Source organism: Pelecanus crispus, chromosome 26 (genome assembly GCF_030463565.1).
Source record: "Pelecanus crispus isolate bPelCri1 chromosome 26, bPelCri1.pri, whole genome shotgun sequence".
Lineage (NCBI taxonomy): Eukaryota > Metazoa > Chordata > Aves > Pelecaniformes > Pelecanidae > Pelecanus > Pelecanus crispus.
Genome location: NC_134668.1, coordinates 1,383,386 through 1,397,598, shown reverse-complemented (window position 1 = coordinate 1,397,598; position 14,213 = coordinate 1,383,386). Strand labels below are relative to the sequence as shown.

Below are 14,213 nucleotides of genomic sequence, written 5' to 3'. Positions count from 1 at the left end.
TCCCGGGGCCCCGGTGGGGCCGCGGCGCCGGTGCCCGCACCCCGGCCAGCGGAGCCTTTCCTGGGGACTACGCTTCCCAGCAGCCCCCGCGCAGCACTTCCGGCCGCGCATTCCCGCCCCCTCGGCGCTGCTCTCGCGAGAGCCGCAAGGCCCTCTGGGAGTTGTAGTCCGCGCCGGGCGCCGGGCCGGGCCTGCCTGGCGGGAGCCGCGGGGCCTGCCGGGAGTTGTAGTCCGGGCGGGGGGGCGGGGACTCGCCTTCCCAGCGTGCCCCGCGCGGAGCCCGCGCTCCTGCCCTGCTCGCGCTCTCTCGCTCGCGCTCCCGGGGGCTCCTCACAGCGCGGCGGCGGCGGCGGCGGCGGCGGAGCGGGGGGCGGCGGGCGGGCGGGCGTAGGCGGCTCCGACCATGTCAGGCGAGGAGGAGGCGGCCGAGCTCACCATCGCCGAGGACCTGGTGGTGACCAAGTACAAGATGGGGGGGGGACATCGCCAACCGTGAGTGCGGGCCGCGGCCGCGCGGGGAGCGGGGGGGGGGGGGGGGCGGCGGGGAGGGGGTGCCGGACCGGGCCTGGGTGCGGGCTGGGGGTGCCCGGTGAGGGGCGGGGGAGCGGCGGGCGGCGGCGGGGCTGGGGCGGGCGGCGAGGCCTGGGGCCCCCCGCACACACGGCCGTGTCCGCACGCCGCTGGAGCGGAGCGGGGCGGGGGGGGGGGTGTGCGTTGCCGGCGGGCGGCGGGGGCTCCCCGGTTCCCCCAGGCCCCGGGCCCGCACGGCGGCCGCTGCCGGCACGTGGCCTCCGCGCCCCACGTGCACCGGGGGGGGCAGGGCCTGCAGCCCCCCCCACCCCACCCCCATCCCGCTGGGGGAGCCGGGAGCGGGGCCCGGCCCGGGCGCAGCCGCTGCCCGCATCCTGCCCCCGGGGCTGCCCCGCTCTTTGTTCGGGGTTTGACCCCCGCTCCCCGCCGGGCAGGGCAAGCGGCAGCAGCACCCCCGGGTCCGAGCCCCGCCGTGGGTGGCGGGGAGGGGAGCGGGGCAAGCCCCGGGGCCGGCCGGGCGGAGGGGAACACCGGGCTCGGCGGGGAGCCCCGGCCTGCCCGGGCAGGGGCCGGCCCGGGCTTGGGACACGCATTATTCACCCCTAAAACTTCCCCCCTGCACACACGCTGTGTTATTTCCTTTTTGCTGTTGTTTTCTTTTCTTTTTTTAAACGCTTGTTTTTGCTGTATCATTAATGGTGGTTGGCTGCCCCTCGAGAAGGGTGACAGCTGTTTAAAGAGCTAACTGGACCGGTTCTATCAGCTCTTCCCGGCGGTACGAGCAGCCTCGGTAGTGGCGTGTCCCACACTAATTGTTGCTGACTTCGACGCTTCTTTTCAAGTCATCGCTCCTGCCGGTAACTTGGGATGCAGCTCAGGGGAGAGCCGCGGGGCCCGAGAGCCGCGATGATGCCTGGGTTCCCCCTCGGGAAGGGAGGTTGCCACTTCGGCTTCTCCGTCTGCTGGGCAAACTGGATTTAACGACGTGCCCCGAGTTGGGCCGCGTGCGGGGGCCGCCTCCCTTCCCAGGGGGGAAAGGCAGCTCCGTCGCAGCGTTTCTCCCCCCTCACGGGCGGCGCGAGCGTGTTCGGGAAGAGCGAACGTGGAACTGTGGCAAAAAGTTCGAAACGCCTTGGGTTCTTGTCAGAGCGAGGTGCCCTTAATGACAGAAAGTGCTTTTAATTCCCTAAACGAAGCGCCGTGGCGGGCCGGCGTACCATCAGTAGGTGTTCCTTGGTCAGTGCTGTCACGCTGTCTGCTTCTTGGTTTCGTTCGAATGCTCTGATGAGCGTGGCTCTCCATTTATCTCTGCTCTGTGCTTGTTTTACCATTCCCTATTCTCGCCTCTCTCCGTCCTGCCATCTACCCAATGTCTCTTTATCAGAGTTTTATCCGTACTTAAAACTACTCCCGGTTTGTCATTATTTGTGGCGCATGGAAAGGTGACTGAAGGGATTGGAAGCTTAATTCGTCACGCAGGTGAAAGACTTCAGGTTTTTACTCGGTGTCAAAGAAATTATGAAAACCCCTCTGCTCGTAAACATCCCCTTCGGCACTTCCGAAATATTTATTGCTGTCGGATCTGGAACACACGCCATCGGTTGCAGAAACTCCTACCCAACAGAGGCGCTTCGCAAAACAGCCTCTTGTAAAAACAAGGTGCTCACAGAGCAGGGAGAAACTGCGAGGATACCTTTTATCCCAGGATCTGAAAACATTTCAGGGTGAGCTTTATGACTCCCTGTAAAGTGTCCCGGCTGGAGACAAGGGGGAAATAGCAGCTCGGGGGTCCACCGGTGACAGCCGGAGCGTCTCGGCGCCCAGGCTGGTCGGGAGGCCCTCGAGATGTGGCTCCTCCAGCAGCGCCCGGGCCCCTGCTCCCATAACACCGTCGGGATGTGTTTGTGAACATCGCTCTGCAGCGTTTCAACCAAAGCTGCCCTTTTCACGCTCCTTTCCCCGCTTATCCTATAAAGCGTGAGGCACGCCGTCCTCTGCGGCGGAACCAAAACGCTGCTGGGACTCGCAGGCGCTAGAATATGCCCAAAAGTGGGCGCAGGCAGCGTTGGCAGCAGGCAGCAAAACTTCCTCTGGCCTGCAGCGCGGAGCAAGGTGTGTGGAGTTCCTTGTGGCAGGCAGCGCGCTTGGCAGCTGCCTGCGCTGCCAGGCCCCGGAGCACGTGGGTTACCTTTAAAACACGTTTCTGCAGAGTAAGGGACTAACATAACTGGCTCTGCTGCGCTGGTCCTGCGCCGCTGCCAGCTCTTGTGCCCGGCAAAGTCTTTCAACTGCTCCATACCTCCGGTCCCGCACGTCCGCAGCGCTGGCCCCTGCTCCTTTGATGTGCTGCGCATCCCGTCTCCTGAGTAATTTTCAAACCTGTTTCTGTAGCTCTGACTTCTCCCGAAAGAATGTGGCAGAGCGATGTTTCTGCTTGGCTGCTTTGTTTGACAGACCTCGCTCTGCGCAGGCAGGTGTCTGAAGCCGCAGCGATTCACCTGCGCGAACGCCAGCGTACGTTCGTTCGCTCGCCCTCTCCATGAAAACGTTCTCAAAACCAAAATAAAAATTAAAGTGGGATTTCTGGCTGTCCGCGGTCCTTTTGGTGAAGAGCTGAGTCCAGAGTCTTGTTCCCTCTTAGAAAACAAACCAATCTTTCCACCACGGTGCCGTGCGATGAGGGTTGGTGTTAGATTTAAGGCTGTTTATCGTTAACGTGCTTCCAACAGCTCCGTGTCTGTGTTTGCATTAAGGGGTCCTGCGTGCGGTGGTCGAAGCAGCAAACTCTGGAGTGTCGGTTCTCTGCCTGTGCGAGAAGGGAGATGCCATGATCATGGAAGAGACTGGCAAGATTTTTAAGAAGGAAAAAGAAATGAAAAAAGGTGAGGCCTGCTCCAAAGATTTTTTTTTTTCAGCATGGCCGTGGTTTTTGGTCTCGTTGGGTGGCTGGTGTGAATGGGCAAGAGCACGGAAAGTGCTACTCTGTGCTAATTAGCGTAAGAAATAGTTTGCTCTTCCTAGAAAGCCAATTTTAACCCAAATCCTCCTGCCTGCTCTGCTGGTAAGCATCACCGATGAGCCTCAGCTTCCCATTTCATCGCACGCAGTCATCCCCATTGAAATGAGAGTTACTTTGGACAGAGGCGTCCTCCCTTCAGGAAGACCCGCAGTACGGTTAGCGCTGGTCCGTAGCTGCCGTGGAAATTGTGCGACGCTCGAGCGTGTCACCGAGAGCTCCCTGATTTCTTTTCTGGAGACTTGAGGTCCCTTTTGTGGGTGTCTCACCGCCTTGGATGTATTTCTTTGACGGTTGCCTGAGTAAAACGGGAGCTGGTGCGGGAGCAGACCATGTGCTGCGTTCCTCGAGGCTCTTTGGCTAGAGGCATTGTGTAATGGGGCATTTTACAGCGCTTCCAAAACTTAAAAATCCTGAGTGACGATCCACGCTGGCGGGGCTGCTGCCTGTGCCGGGTGTGAGGCTGCGCAATTTTCATGGAGTCATTTTTTTTCCCTTTATAGGTATTGCCTTCCCAACGAGTATATCAGTAAATAACTGTGTCTGTCACTTCTCCCCCCTGAAGAGTGACCAAGACTACATCCTCAAAGACGGAGACTTGGTCAAAATGTAAGCGTCTTGGTTATGCTTCTTGTGAGTTTACTGTCGGCATCTGGGCTTTGCTTTCTAATCCTGCTTGGTGTGTTAAATACTTCCTCGGTGTGGCTAATGAAAGAATCTAATAGCTAGTCAAGTGAAGCGCTTGAAACGTGCTTGAGCCTTCTGATATTTCTAGAAGTCACACAAGTTTCCCGAGCCGTGATGCCCCACCTGTAATTAACTCTCTTTGTGTTGCAGTGACTTGGGAGTCCACGTCGATGGCTTCATAGCGAATGTAGCACACAGTTTTGTCATAGACGCCTCAAAGGTAGGTTTGGAATGGAGCGGTGTCTCTTGCCGCTGCTGCTTTATGTGCAATCTAAAGGAGAGATTAAAAAGCTGATGTTCGGGCGCCTCTGGTTCCAAAGGCGGTGGCAGCGCGGAGCCTCGGAGAGGTGTCCGCTTTGTTTCGCAAAAGCGCCGCAGGTCTGGTGTCAGAGCGGTGACAGGGTGAAAACAGCCCCTTTTCTAAAAATTATTCAGTCCTCTGGAAAATGAGGGCTGATACGCAGTTTCAACATGTACAATTTTGCAAGGTTACAAATAATTTGAGACAAACCACGTGCGACTGGCGCTGCAGTGAGTTATTTGCATGTAGAGTGTCTGGGGCTGTGGGGCGGACTGGGCAGACTGGTTTTGCTGCCCCCTCTACTGGCCGAGGCACAGGGAGCTGAGCGCCGCACTGCTGGGAGTCGCTGCCTTCACCTTTGCAAAGTGAGCTCGGGGGCGACTTGTTCTTCGAACCCCCAAAACCGATCCCTGCTGCCCGCTTCTCCTGCCTGAACATGCCAGCACGGCCTTTTCTCACTCGGGGCTGATTGCAGCGTGTTGGTGAGGACACGGCCGTGGCACGCGTGGTTCGGTCAGGCATTTTGGAAGCGACGTTAAGCCGCGCTCACGCGGTGGGAATTACTGTTGTGTGCGTAGAGACGTCGCGTCAGCTCGGAACAAATTTTTAGTTGTAGTCTTGGGAGGAGGATGGCGGTGTGCGTCTTGGGAATGGTTTTTCTCCAGCGGCTGCGTCTGAACGACTTGATGGGGAGAAGACTAAAAAAACCCAAACGACTTTTGAAGTGTATTGAAATCTTTCCAGGCTACAGAAGAGTCTTGTTCTGTTTTCAGTCTTTGACAGTGATGCACTTGTACTAGGGTGTCTCTGTTGAAACTTGTGAGAGCGCCAATCTGGTTGTGGCTGATACTCATCTGCTCTTTTAATGGAGAAGAGACTAATGATCGCGCTGTGAAGCCGGAAGCCCTTCCTTCACCTTTGAGCTAGGTTTCCCCGTTCGCTCAAGGGGAGGGTGTCCAGTTAGGTGGAGAATCTCCATCTCTAGACACTCAGAACAGTGTTCCTAATAATAAGAGGGAAGGGAACGTACCTTAAAAAGCCTTTCTTTTTCTGTTCTTCCAGGAAAACCCTGTGTCAGGCCGTAAAGCTGATGTCATCAAGGCGGCTCATCTCTGTGCTGAAGCTGCTCTGCGCTTGGTAAAGCCTGGAAACCAGGTGAGTGACCAGTACAGGGGAAAGTATGTCCGGGCATGGGGCGAGGAACTCGAGCACGGACGCTGCCTGTGCCGCGCTTTGTGCATAGAAATAAAAGCGTGTGACCTCGCCTGGGAAGAATTGCCCAGCGATGTGGAGAATCTGGAAGCAGCTGTCTGCAGACAGCTGAGCCGCTGCTGTGAGCACCAGGCACGCTGGGGCGGGTGGCGGTGACTCTTCTGTCAGCAGCTCTGGCTTCCCTGTGGGACCCCAGCTCTTCCTCGTGCGATGGTGGCTTCACGGAGAAGCCTCAGCGCTCCCGCTCGCCGGTCCTTTCCTCGCTGGAGACAGCTGGGCACGCACAGCGACTCTGCCCTTAAATCTCCCACTCACACCTCTCCCTCGCCTGGTGCTCAGGCGCCTCGGCGGCCGTGGGCGATCTCCTTTGTTGCTGTGTTACTATTCCAGACGTACTCGTGTCGCACTCAGTTCCTAGCGTAGTCCCCTAAAAGAGGGATGGCTTGTGAGAAGGCACTGGGTGCAGCGCGGGAGGCTGAGCTGACCTCGTGTTACGTGTCATTTTTGTTGATACAGGGTTAAAAATGGAAGCCTGACACTGTTTCTCCTTTTTTTTTTTTTGGAGATTGTTAGAGCACCAGTCAGTTAGAAAACCTGCCAGTTTTATCATAGAACGCTGTTGAGTTAAAAAAACCTGTCATGCTTGTGGCTTGAATTTTATATCCTTAATGTGTTTTCATGTCTTCTTCATCCAGAACACACAAGTGACAGACGCGTGGAACAAAATAGCCCACTCATTTCACTGCACGCCGATTGAAGGTAAGGATGGGGGAGCAGCTGATCGGAGGTAGCCACGTTTTAGCTGCACACTAAATCCTGAGCTGCCCTATTCAAATTCTGGGAAACATTTAATGACTACGAGTCCTAGACATGCCATCTTTAAATGCAGCAGCCTTTGCTAAAAAAAAAAAAAACACCACCAAAAACCCCTTCAAAACTCTAGTTTCTTCTTCCTTCCCCCCTTTTATTTGATTTTTAAAGATGCGTTAGTCTCGGAACAATAGACACGGGCTTCCACAGCTGGTAGGTAGTGTCCTGGCTCGTGGACTTCCTGCTGACCTTGGGCAAATCGCGTGGCCCTTTGCTTTCGTACTTGACCACTCGTAGTCAAAGCCCCTTGAGCGAATACACAACAGAGCTTGTTTGTAACGCGAGGGCCGCTGCAAAAGCAGCCCATAGATGCGCAGGGTATGTAATTTCCTTCCTTACAACTCTAAACTGATTCACGTTCTCTTTGCAGCGTTGATAACGGGCGAGTGGGAAGGCGCTGGGATAGCTTCTGGTAGAAATGAGACCACTGGTTTCTTGTCTGAAAGGTGGCGAGAGAGCTTAGCCTGACATTTGGCACACGCAGATGCTTTTCTCCTAGTCGGTGACATCACTTGTCAAATGGTTCTTTCAGCCACAATTACATTGGTCCATTATTAGTTAAATTTCCTGAAATACTGTAAAGCTGGCTCATTCTCTTCGCTCGCCTTAGCCCAGTCTTGGAACATCGGTTCGCTGTTCCTTGCGTGGGATGGCTTTGTGGGTCTCCCCAACGCTTTGCTCCTTTCTCTGTGAAAAAACATGGCATCAGCTGCCGTGAGGAGGCGGCTGCTCGCACTGTCGAGGGAGTTTAAGCAGCCACTGTTTTGGAAACAGTCGAGTGCCGTAATTATCTAGGCACTGGCAGCAGCATAAGGCCCCAGTTGATGAAAACAAATGGAGCTGTTGGCGGCTGGGGTTGCGCTTTCCCTTCTCGCCAGCGGCAGCCGTCCCTCCTGAATGGAGACGTGCGACTGTCCCTGCCGGGCTGGTGGCCTAGGGAGCGGAACGGGAATGGCCGCAAGTGCCTCTTCCTAGACTTGGATTTGAAGGTGAACTGTAGGACAGAAGGGAAAAGTGAAGCAAACCACCCGAAATACCCTTTTGAGTGCTGTACAGCCGAGGTACTGGGGAAAGGACTGAAAATTTCCATTCATTTGACATTTGGCATCTTTAAAAACACCCGAGGGCGCGCCGTGCGTGGCTGCGGGTTCACCTCCAGTGCGTTACAGCCCACCGGTGCAGCGCACGTGCCTAACGGAGAAGTGGCAGTGCCTGAAAGGGCTCGGCGGCTGGCTGCGCCTCTCGCGGGAGCTTGCAGCTCCTCCTCGCTGGCGAGGAAGTGTTGGTAAAAGTCAGAGCAGGCTCTGGGGAGCTCCGTGTCTGTGCTAATGCACTCGACGGTCCACGACTGAGGGAAGCCAAGGAAGTGCTAATACCGACGACGGTTTGCTTTGCTGCTCGCTCTAGCCGAGGGCTGCAGTCCCGGGCCCCGGAGTGTTAATAATGCAAGTCGCTGTGTCGCTGGTTTGCAGCTCAGAGGTGTTAATGGATTCTCTTATCGCGGCAGGGATGCTGTCGCACCAGCTGAAACAGCATGTGATCGATGGAGAGAAAACAATCATCCAGAACCCTACAGACCAGCAAAAGTGAGCATCACCTCTGGGGTTGCAGCGTTTGGGAGGGGTGTGACTAGGTCCAGAATGGTGCCCCTGTTTCTCGCTGCGGTATCAAGTGGGGGATGTAGCAGGTATGTTTAATTGAACTGGGGTATGGACTGCTCCCTGTACGGCCTCTTTCTTGAAGTCTGACCCAGCGTGGCAAATTCGTAGCTTCTTAGCCCCGTACCTTGTCCGTTCCATGTGACCGTGAAGCATGGCTCTGTGTTTGGGGGTTGTTCTGAGAAAGAAGGGCTGGAAGTCACTGACATGAGGCTCCTCGCTGGCACCTGCGAGCGTTCTTGGTTTCTGTCCAGTTTCTTGAAGGAGTCTGCTGGTGGCTGCCAGCAAAATAACCAACTGTTGCTGGTTGTAGTGGTGGATGCTAATTCACCAGGAGCTGTGCCAAGACCTATCGTTTGTCTCGCAGAAGCTGCCAGGAGCCCACTGGATGGTGATCGCTGTCAATAGCATCTCAGGATGGTTTCGAACTAATGAACTGGATGTGTCATTCCGTTCTCTTCCAGCAGCTCCTCTCCCTCAGGGATCCCTCGGGGTTGGGTCTCACGCTGAATATTTAGAGCTCAGTGGCTTTAAATCCAGCGCTTAGCCTGTAAGTTGTCAGGCGTGGCGATGTACCAGGCGTGGCAGGGCTCTTGGCCTGCCTAGGACGTGAGCACAAGTTCCAGGAGCGGGTGCTGGGTGTCTGAGACCTCCCACCCCTCACTGGGGATGGAGCGACTTGTCATGGGCAGGAGGAGCACTGGCTTGTCATTGGTTTTTTTTGTTCTCTGCTGCCTGGCACGTTAATCTTCAACTTTGGCATCTTCTGTGCCAGCTTTTGCTCCTCTGGTCAGGGACCTGGTCGCTGTAGCACCATAGCCCCGCTTTGTGCTTGTAGACCTTCTCTGGCTAAGCCCACTGTGGGCTTGTTTGAGATATTGTGGTTGCGTAGGCTTTGTCTTCTCTATTTACCACTCTTTGACTCACCAAACATTTTTTTTCATCCAGGAAGGACCATGAAAAAGCAGAATTTGAGGTCCATGAAGTCTATGCTGTTGATGTTCTCGTCAGCAGTGGAGAGGGAAAGGTGAGCCCGGTGCTTCTTGGCCTGCCGTTCCTCTGTGCGTGAGGTCAAAGCGGCCGTGTTTCAGAATAGCCAGCAGCAGCAAGTGGTGCCAACAGCCACGTTCTTGGGGGTGCCGCTTCCAGCCGGGGAATACTTGTTGCTTGGGTATTGCTGTGTCTTTTCGGGTGGAGCTTTTTCCATCCAAAAAGTTGAGGTGCGCCTTTACGGTGTTGGCGTACGGACAGCGCTTGTCCGTAAACGCCCCGGCGCGCGCAGGCAGTTGGCTGATCTAGCTGAGGAAGTGCTGCGCTCCTCTCTCAGCTCTGTTTGTGTTTTTCAGGCAAAGGATGCTGGACAGAGAACTACAATTTACAAAAGGGACCCCTCCAAACAGTATGGCTTGAAGATGAAAACCTCCCGTGCCTTTTTCAGCGAGGTGGAGAGGCGCTTTGATACTATGCCATTTACTCTCAGGTATTTGCTCTTATTCGTGGCTTCCCCGTGCGTTCAGAGCTGGATGCTTTGCGTAAGCTTACAGACCTTGCTGACAGCAAAACTGACGTGCTTTCACCGTCCTGTCGCAGAGGAGGAGGCAGCTTTTACTGCTTTACGTTGGGGTTTGCTGTATTTGAGCCTAGGAGTGGGTGGAGGAAGGATGTTACAGGCTTAAGCAGGAATCCCAGGCAGAGCCTGGGGATTTGAGAATCTCCTGTGCCTCGTGTGGCAGGTGGGGAGCCGGGAGTTACATTTAAAATAAAACAGAGGGGTGAAAGCAGTGTCAGGGTGCAGCATGCAGAGGCGAGGCCATTCCAATCTATTTTTTTTTTTTTTTAAGCGATGCACTCTCAAACTAAGGAAACAACGTTCACTTGACAGGCTCTTTTCATCCTTTAAACCACTTGCCTTTTCCACTCTCCGGAGGTTGCAGTTCACCCGGCAGTTGCCTGCTCTGGCAGTCTGCTTTGTCACTGCACCACGACACTGCTGGGGCGAGGGCGATGCAAGTGAATAAAGCCCCCAGCCTGACCCTGGGGGCAATTCTGAAACCTTGCGGGTGGAATCTGGCTTCTAGGAAAGGGCCTGAGCTCAGGTGTGGCCCTGTCTCCTCCGCAGGGCATTTGAGGATGAGAAGAAGGCCAGGATGGGGGTGGTGGAATGCGCCAAACACGAGCTGCTCCAGCCTTTCAATGTCCTCTACGAAAAGGAAGGTGAGTGCTGGCAGTGGGAGGACCGGGAGCCGGGTATGGACCGGGCGCTCAGCAGACAACTGTCAGTCGCTTCCGGAGTCTGGTGAGACCGGTGCTGACTCTGTCGCTGTATAAATACCAGAGATGCACTTCAAGGGCCCTGGGATTTGTCCTCCAGGAAACTTGCTACCCATTGGCTTCTGGATCTCATTTTGGAGTCGTTCCAGTGATGAGATTAAATTTTTTTTGTGGAGTAATTTCCTGGGCAGGAGGGAGGATTGATGGCCGAGGCTCTCTGCTTTGCTTACAGAGCAAGCTTGGTGGGGTGGTGCTGAAGGAATTGTTTTGCCCTGGCCAGGGTAGTTTAAGAAGTTCCTGCGAGATGGTTTTTAGCAGTGACAGTGTGGAAATGGCACGGGAATCGAAACATCTGGTTGGAAACATCTGCTGAGATACCTAGTGGGTCGGATACACGGGGGCTGTGGTGCAGTAACGCCCGTTTCTGTCTTGCAGGAGAGTTTGTTGCACAGTTCAAATTCACAGTGCTTTTAATGCCCAACGGTCCTATGAGGATAACCAGCGGCCCCTTTGAACCGGAACTCTACAAGTCGGAGTTTGAGGTGCAAGATGGAGAACTGAAGGTTGGTTTAAAAATAATAAGAAATAGATGTAGCGCATCGCATGGGGTCACCCTGTCTTTGCATCCCTCGATGCGAAGGTGGAAAATAAAATCCGGAAGACCATGCAGGGCAGGGGCTGAGATGTGAACTTGAAAAAGAAAAGATTTGCTTAAAGACCAGGTTGGGCCCCTATTTCCTGCATCGAGCGCCGGCTCTAGTGGCTTGGTAACGACACCCAGCCCTCTCCAGGAGTGGCTGCGAAGGCTCAACAGCTGCCTCCAAGGCCTCATACCTCAGCAGGGCGTGAGGCTGTGGCATTCCCCGTCTATCGCTGTGCCCGTTAGGACATACCGCTGTTCCTTCGGCGGCTGGCGGTGCTCGTTCTGCTTTAAAGGTGTTTCCCTTTATCTGCTGTCAAAAAAAAAAAAAAAAAGAAAAAGGAGTCGGCTTTCTAGCTTCTTATGTTTCCTTCCTGTCTCCAGGCCCTTCTACAAAGTTCTGCAAGCCGGAAGACCCAGAAAAAGAAGAAAAAGAAGGTAATTTGGCCGTATTTTGTGGGGATTAGTGGCACGTTATCTCTTGCGATCAGCAGCGCCCAAATGTTACCCAGGTCTTGTGTGGTCACGTTTTGGGCTCGGGAAGCGGCCGCCCCGTGGGAAGGGGCCTCCCTAGTCATGGAATCATCGAATTGTTTTGGTTGGAAAAGACCCTTAAGATCACCCAGTCCAACCATTAACCTCACACTGCCAAGTCCACCAAGAAACCAATTAAGGGGGAGGGTCATAACTGAGTTCATGTTTCCTGGCTTGGTGGCTGGATTATTTTTTAATGAAAGTAAAAACCAGGAATCATTAAGGTTGGAAAGGATCTCTAAGATCATCAGTCCAACATCAACCCAACACCCCCATGCCCACTAAACCGTGTCCCCAAGTGCCACCTCTGCCCGTTTTTTGAACCCCTCCAGGGATGGGGACTCCCCCACCTCTCTGGGCAGCCTGTTCCAATGCTTGACTACCCTTTCCGTGAAGAAATTTTTCCTAATATCCAATCTAAACCTCCCCTGATGCAGCTTGAGCCCATTTCCTCTCGTCCTGTCGCTGGTTCCTTGGCAGAAGAGCCCGACCCCCCTCCCTGCCCCCTCCTGCCAGGAGCTGCAGAGCGATCAGGTCTCCCCTCAGCCTCCTCTCTCCAGGCTGAACACCCCCAGCTCCCCCAGCCGCTCCCCACCAGCCCTGTGCTCCAGACCCTGCCCCAGCTCCGTCGCCCTTCTCTGGACATGCCCCAGCACCTCAATGTCCTCCTTGTACTGAGGGGCCCAAAACGGAACCCAGCATCCCCTTGGTCCCTCGGGTGGGCTGCGTCGTACCCGCCGCCAGCGTCGTGGCCGCGCGCGCTCCCCGCGCGAGCCCCGGTTCTGACCGCCGCCGTGGCTTTGTTTCCGCAGGCCTCCAAGAACGCAGAGAATGCCACCACGGGAGAGACGGCGGAAGAGAACGAGGCTGGCGACTGAGCAGCTCCCGCTCCCTCCATGTAGCACCCAATTCACACACACTCGCCCCTTTTCCCCCCCAAAAAAAACAGAAGCAAAATAATCTAGCACCGTTTGTCTCTTACGACCAAACGACAAACGGTCTGGACTTCCCACTGACTACAACCAGCTCCTATTGACTTTGCCAATGAGGGAGGATTCTCTCAGCCACTTCAGACTACTTAAAAAAAGAAAGCAGAAAAAATAAAATCAGGAGTAAAAGCTAGTCTATATCCACTCTTTCTAACCTTTTATACTACCCATACTTGTTGAAGAGGTGAACAACTAAGCCGATCCCAGTGAGAGAGGGAGTGTAGAGAGCTGCCTGCATTCTTCCTCCACCCTTTTTTTTTTTAATTTCTCCCTTTGCAGATTTTCTTGGAGGAAAAAAAAGAAAAAAAACCTGAACAAACAGCTGATTACACCCGAGAAAAAGTGCCCTGTGTTTAGTGATATGGTACGCGTGGACGGTGTAAGGTGTTCTGCCTCGCTGCGCCGTCTCGGCTCCTCCCGGCGGCGTAGGCGTTCCCCTCCGTTACCGTGGGGCGGAGGATTTCTCGCTCTTTTAGCCTCTAGATTGTACATTTATAATTGGGAAAAATATCAAATTTTATGTCCCCTGTGAAACTTACTGTAGACTGTTCCATCTGTTCTGTCTCTGCCTTGATTTACATATAAACGCTCTATTTTTTAATACGCCGCTGTGGCGAGCTCGTTTTTAAATTGACTGTCCAACTCGCTCGGAAGCAGGTGACATTCCCCAGCTGCCAGTTCTGCAGCAGGGCAGGAGGCAGGCGAGCTGCCCGCCACCCGGCAGTGGGGTTTTTTTTTTAATTCCCTGGTGTCCCGGGGAGTTTTGTTCTTCCCCGCGGCCCGTTTCCATGGCCCGTGAGTATGTTCTACTCTTGCACGTGCGTTGGCGGCTCTCAAGACGGATCTCCTGTCCGCACGTGCTCCTCTGGCGATAGGCAAGGGAAATGCTACAGGAGTTGTCAGACATCAGGCTAGAGTCCAGCCAGGGGTATTGCTCTTTTATAGTCAGTCTTTTTTAAAAAAAAAAAAAAAACCAAAAAAACAAGAAAAAAAGAAAAAAAAAAGCCGATTGAATTACATGTAGTTGAATGTGAGGTTTTCTTCTTTGCCCATACCTGCTGACCGGCTCTCTGGTTATTTCCCTGCTGTAGCTCAATTTGGGAAAAACTCTCGCCTTTAAAAATGCTCCAGGGCGTCTCCACAGGCACCGTGCTTCCTCACCAAGACCTGGGTTTTCCACCCCAAACTCCACACGTGCAAATATTACCAAAGTCAATAAAAGAGAATAAATGATGCGCTTTTTTTTTTTTTTTTTTTTTTCCTTCTTCCTCCCCCTTCCAAATTTTTCCATCTCTCTGCTCCTGTTCTCGAACTCTTCCAGCTCCGGGAGCGCTGGGGCTGGCGCGGGATGGATGCGGGGTCCTCAGCCAGCGCTGGCCGGAGCGGGGGGGCTGGAACCGCTGGTGGTCCGGCCTGGGCAGCTCCGCCGTCTTAACCGTGACCTTGAGGGAAAAAAAGAAACCTTGTTCCCCAGGAGGAACATTTTGGCATTTTTAAAGCAATA

The 14,213-nt window shown here is 54.5% G+C and overlaps 1 protein-coding gene across 1 annotated transcript; it reads left to right on the top strand.

Annotated features, from left to right (window-relative positions):
• Positions 1–401: 401 nt before the first annotated feature.
• PA2G4 (proliferation-associated 2G4) lies at positions 402–13,442 on the top strand. Its single transcript, XM_075724951.1, is given in 14 exon segments — positions 402–472; positions 474–492; positions 3,285–3,413; positions 4,051–4,156; positions 4,385–4,454; positions 5,598–5,690; positions 6,443–6,506; positions 8,125–8,203; positions 9,224–9,302; positions 9,622–9,755; positions 10,395–10,489; positions 10,982–11,109; positions 11,571–11,624; positions 12,533–13,442. Coding segments are annotated over 14 exon segments (1,185 nt in total). The 5' UTR covers positions 402–403; the 3' UTR covers positions 12,599–13,442.
• The last annotated feature ends 771 nt before the right edge of the window (positions 13,443–14,213 follow it).